The sequence below is a fragment of the Eurytemora carolleeae genome, unplaced genomic scaffold, assembly GCF_000591075.1.
Source record: "Eurytemora carolleeae unplaced genomic scaffold, Eaff_2.0 scaffold176, whole genome shotgun sequence".
NCBI lineage: Eukaryota > Metazoa > Arthropoda > Copepoda > Calanoida > Temoridae > Eurytemora > Eurytemora carolleeae.
Window position 1 is genome coordinate 182708 of NW_019396091.1, and position 6270 is coordinate 188977.

General features: G+C 33.6%; 1 protein-coding gene across 1 annotated transcript; it reads left to right on the forward strand.

Annotated features, from left to right (window-relative positions):
• Window positions 1-870: 870 nt before the first annotated feature.
• On the forward strand, window positions 871-5393 carry LOC111718419 (neurogenin-2; the record flags this gene model as incomplete). Its single annotated transcript, XM_023493998.1, is given in 2 exon segments — window positions 871-1478; window positions 4007-5393. Coding segments are annotated over 2 exon segments (894 nt in total). The 3' UTR covers window positions 4770-5393.
• Window positions 5394-6270: the final 877 nt, after the last annotated feature.

The window sequence follows — 6270 nt, forward strand, 5'->3', positions numbered from 1 at the left end:
AGGAAAAGGATAGGAAAAGGACAGGAAAAGGATAGGAAAAGGACAGGAAAAGGACAGGAAAAGGATAGGAAAAGGATAGGAAAAGGACAGGAAAAGGATAGGAAAAGAACCGGAATAACAATATGAAAACAATTAAACAAACAAATTTTAATTAAGAGCAAAGAATCAGTAAAGATACTTGTAGGTTGAATTTCATGTAATCCTTTATTTAAAAAAAGTGGCATGTCCGATTCAAAAATGGACCCTTAAAAAAATTATCTGATCAATTATGTGGAAGATATTGTCGTTTTTTTTTAACTTAATTGCTTCTGTGAGCAGTAATCAGCGTGTGATTTTTATTTGGAAACCACATTTGAAAATAATCAAATTTCTAAAAGAGAAACATGACAGTTCATAAATTCTTGATCATACAAAGCTTTTAATGGTACATTCGTGAATCAGATATGCCAGCCTATGAATAGAGAGTTACTTGAATTTATAATAACAGTCCCTTAATAAATATGGATTATAGAACTTCAAAGTAAAGAGCGATAAAAATATGGGATGGCAAAGTTATGAGGAAAACAATCAGCAAAGATTAGCAGGATAAGCTCAAATAACTAGAAACAATTAAAAATAGATTTTGAAAGGAAAGGAATGTTTAAAATTAAAAGAATTTTTAACTCAAAAATGGAAAAAAGAATAATGAAAATAAAAAGATCATAAATGTTGTCGTGTTAACCTTATACTGTCTGTTTATATAATCAAAAATCCGTTAAAAAATTCTGGAAAAATGTTTAAAAATCGTTTGATCTGAGTAGTGGGTATCAGGTTCAACATTTGATCTGCCCTGTTTAAACTAAAATTGATTGACACGTCTTTTATTTTCAGGAAATACAAAACCTGGGGAGCTGAAGCAGGAAGTTCGAAGCTTGGTTGTTATTCTTTAAAGTTTTGGGATTGAAACTATTGTCCCCCCCTCCCCCCTGGGGTATTATCCGCACCCCTGGAGTGAACCTATTTAAAGTTTATACAATCCCAGCTGTTCAAGCTGGGATGAGAAATCTCTGGGTTCTGATCTAAAGAGGGTCCGGAGCAAGAAGAATTGAACCCGTCTCAGGGAAACTAAACCAACCATATCCAGAGATATTATAGAAATCAAGAGCTGTGATCAAACCCTTAGTTACAACACAGTTAAATAAATTACAATCACTGTAAACTCTGATTCATTGCAATTACTGGGCTGACTTTTAAGCAGCTAGAATAAGCTGTACAAGACTTTATAAGCAAAGCGTGACAGTACACCAAATGAACCGGCCCCTTCTGGGAAGATTCTAGTACAAATACAAGAGTGCAAAATCTTGCAAGATGGTTGAGTCCGGAGAACCACAAGTCCTATCTCTACGGATGAGAGGATTTGATGAGGACGAACTCAAACATGAAATCAAGGAGGGGAGTGTTACAAGTGATGATAGAGATAGTCCAGACTCTAGCTCCAGGTATATCTAGATTCTTGAAATTTATTAGAATTCGTGCCGCTTCCCCTCCTCTCATATTTGAACATCAGTTTTTAAGATATCTGAAGAAATTGGCGGTCGAATACTTTGTTACATCTAAAATTTGAAACGGAAGTGGACAAGTTGATTTAAAACTCCAGTAGCAATGTTTTGCTTTAGGGGACTGTTTACTTTTCTTGTTGTTGAATATTTTCAGAATTCTTAAAATTTTTATAATTAGATAAAAATGTTGAATCTTGATTTTTAATTTGATAATAAGTTTCAAAGGAAAGATGTGAAACCGATAAGTTTACAATTTATTCTTAAACTCATTTTTCTATGTTTCTTTGTATCCATTTATCTATATATATTTATATGCATGTATCCAGTTTTATTTGTATCCAAGTGGATTATATTCTTGGATCCAAATGTATTTGTATCCATGTATCAAGGTGTATTTGTATCCAGGTGTGTATTTTGTATCCATGTATCCAGATGTATTTATATTCATGTCTCCAGGTGTATTTGTATCCATGTATCCAGGTGTATTTGTATCCACGTATCCAGGTGTAATTGTATCCATGTATATAGGTGTAATTGTATCCATGTATCAAGGTGTAATTGTATCCATGTATCCAGAGCTAAAAACTTTAGAATGTGATATCCTTAATCCCGATCTGTTAATTAATCTGGAGATTAAATTCATGAGGAAAACAAGCAATATTTAATCTGGAGATTAAGAAAAAGAATGGATCAAGCATTAATCCCGATATCCACCATTCTAAAGTTCCCAGCTCAGGTGTATTTGTATCCATGTATCCAAATGTATTTGTATCCATGTATCTTTGTGTATTTTGTATCCATGTATCTAGATGTATTTGTATTCATGTATCCAGGTGTACTTATATCCATGTAACCAGATGTATTTGTATCCATGTATTTAGGTGTATTTGTATTCATGTATTCAGGTGTATTTGTATTCATGTATCCAGGTGAATTTGTATCCATGTATCCAGGTGTATTTGTATCCATGTATCCAGGTGTTTTTGTATCATGTATCCAGGTGTAATTGTATCCATGTATCTAGGTGTAATTGAATCCATGTATCCAGGTGTATTTGTATCCATGTATCCAGGTGTATTTGTATCCATGTATCCAAATGTATTTGTATCCATGTATCAAGGTGTGTATTTTGTATCCATGTATCTAGACGTATTTGTATTCATGTATCCAGGTGTACTTGTATCCATGTAACCAGATGTATTTGTATCCATGTATTCAGGTGTATTTGTATCCATGTATTCAGGTGTATTTGTATTCATGTATCCAGGTGTATTAGTATTCATGTATCCAGGTGTACTTGTATCCATGCAACCAGATGTATTTGTATCCATGTATCAAGGTGTGTATTTTGTATCCATGTATCTAGTGTATTAGTATTCATGTATCCAGGTGTACTTGTATCCATGCAACCAGATGTATTTGTATCCATGTATTCAGGTGTATTTGTATTCATGTATCCAAATGTATTTGTATCCATGTAACCAGATGTATTTGTATCCATGTATCCAGGTGTGTCTTTGTATTCATGTATCCAGGTGTATTTGTATCCATGTGTCCAGGTGTATTTGTATCCATGTATCCAGGAGTAATTGTATCCATGTATCCAAATGTATTTGTATCCATGTATCTAGTTGTATTTGTATTTATGTATCCAGGTGTATTTGTATCCATGTAACCAGATGTATTTGTATCCATGTATTTAGGTGTATTTGTATCCATGGTGTATTTGTATTCATGTATCCAAATGTATTTGTATCCATGTAACCAGATGTATTTGTATCCATGTATTCAGGTGTATTTGTATCCATGTATCCAGGTGTATATGTATCCATGTATCCAGGTGTATTTGTATAAATGTATCCAGGTGTATATGTATTAATGTATCTAGATGTATTTGTATCCATGTATCCATGTATCCAAATGTATTTGTATCCATGTTTCCATGTGTATTTGTAACGATGTATCCAGATGTATTTTTATCCATGGATCCAGGTGTATTTGTATCCATGTATCCAGAGCTGGGAACTTTAGAATGGTGGATATCGGGATTAATGCTCTTTTTCTTAATCTCCAGATTAAATTTTGCTTGTTCTCCTCGTGAATTTAATCTTCAGATTAATTAACAGATCGGGATTAAGGATATCATATTCTAAAGTTTTCAGCTCAGGTGTATTTGTATCCATGTATCCAGGTGTATTTGTATCCATGAATCCAAGTGTATTTTGTGTCCATGTATCCAGGTGTATTTGTATCCATGTATCCAGATGTATTTTTATCCATGGATCCAGGTGTATTTGTATTTATGTATCTAGATGTATTTATATATTAATATAATTATCATGAATTCCGTTAACGTTTTCATATTCATTTATATCACGTGTCCAGTTTTGATTATTTTAATATTTTAGAAAATTAATGTATTAACTTGATTCTGAAAAGTTATATTTGATATAATCTTTATATTCCAGATTTAGCGGAAAGTTTCACCGAAGATCTGTCCGACGAGGATCTAAATACAAGATGCAGCATAGATCTCCAACTGAACTAAGCAAGGTTAAGAAGGTTAGAAGAGCTAAAGCTAATGATAGAGAACGAACCCGGATGCAAACTTTAAACCAAGCTCTGGAGAAACTGCGAACTGTGCTCCCGGCCTTCCCGGATGAAACTAAATTAACAAAAATAGAAACTTTAAGATTTGCAAACAACTACATTTATGCCTTGAAGGAAACTATTACATCTGGAGATACTGGAAAACCTCCAAATCTACCGGTCACGGGTTGGGAAGGGATGATTAACTCCGGGCAGAGAGATCAGCTCCAGCACTGTGCAATCCTAGCTCAGAGTCTTATGTCTCAGCAGTTCTCAGCAGAACAACAGCTTTCAAGTCCTAGTAGAGGACAACAGTTCTATACATCTCAACAGTCCTACTCCATGATGTCTAGTCCTATCAAGAACCCAACTAGTCCTCATCAATTCTCTCCGGGACATATGACTAGTCCTATGAGAAACTGTATGAGTCCTGCTAGTCCTATGGGAGAGTATATTAGTCCTCATAAACCTGAGAGTTTTCTAGATAATAATCCTGGATTTTACCGAGCTAATCCTCCAGTCTGGAGTCCAGATCTTGCAATCCATCCAGTCCAACCTCAGTTTGATGATTGTTACACTCATCCTCCATCTACCAGTTCATTATATGGACAAGATCTTAGATATGGATATGGATATCAATAGAGGATATTCATGGATTGATATGGATATAGATATATATCAAGTTTAACATATCAATCAAAAGAGCTGATAAATAAAAAGATATCAACTAATGATTTTTAATATCAATTAGGCTCAACCAAGGAGTATATACTCCTTGGGGCTCAACATGAATAAGAAAGTCTAAAAGAGAATGTAAACGTAATATCAAGTGACCCTCCTTTCCTGTCCGATTCACTCTACAGCTAGCGGTACCCTTTAAAATTTTGAATAAACAAGAATGATTGAGCTATCCATGATTTGTGGTTTATCTACAAAAGAGACTTGCGGATTTCTTGCTACAGAGTTAGTGGAGAAATTTTGTGAAAATCAAACAGTTAAGCTAGAAAACCCACGATATTTTCCACGCTATTGATCAGATAAAAGATGAAATGGTACCGTTGTAAATCGGACATGAGCCTCTTTATATGGAGGTCACTTATAATTACAATGACAGTCCGCTCAACTCTGATATTTGTTACAAACTAGATAATATTTGCACAACCTGTGATACAACCTTTGTACCTAGATACATGTATAATTATGTATTTATTCTTGTAAATATTTTGTAAATGTGGAGAGCTGTTTTATTTGTGATGCAAAAATATATTGATCTCTGAAAAATTACTTTTTCCATTTTTTGCTTTTCGTTGGAGTTAACTTTTCCTGTAGCACTGTGAACTAGACAGAAGGAAAAAGTCAAATTTAAGCGACATTACTAGTACGACTTTGTGTCCTCGTAATTCCTTTAATTTTGATTTTACATACAAGTATGAAAAAAGCATATTTATTCTGTTACATATTATTAATTCAAACCAGTTTTATTCTTATACAATTAGATCTTCGATTAGAGAAGATATGATTGAAATCATAACAGATTTCAATCTTGTATGGAATTTATTTTTTATACGTCGTATGATTTAGCTTTTACTAATACAGAAAACATCTGTTCAAAACCAAGTCAGGTTTCAAAAGAATTAAGTCTTTGTCCCAATTAATTATTCCTGAAGGATTGTGTGTTTCCACAAACTCTGATTTTCTAATCCCTAAATATTTCAACCCATTGTCGTAAACCTTTATATTTCAAACTAAAAATTCTATCGAATAACCTGAGTTTGAAATATCAAAGATTTACACCATCAGATTGCAAAGAAATAGGGATTAGAAAATTTGAGTTAGCGGCAAAGACTATTATAATTATAAAATTTACAGTTTTGTTGCTCAAGCTAGGAATCCCGGGACAATCGAGGTTTTTTTTTCAATCGAAGAATCCTGGAATTCAAAGAATAAAAGTATCCTTTTACACCATATAGAAAGAATAAAAATAGTTCTAAAGTAAAATGGTGGAAGAAGCCCTGCATGACGAAGTATTCGTAGTGATTTTCAAAAACTCTTCTAGTCTTAAATTTGTTACAAGTATTTCACCAGATCCTTAAATTGATATTTCCCCTAGGCGGCTTTTTAACCCCTTACCTCCCCCCCCCCC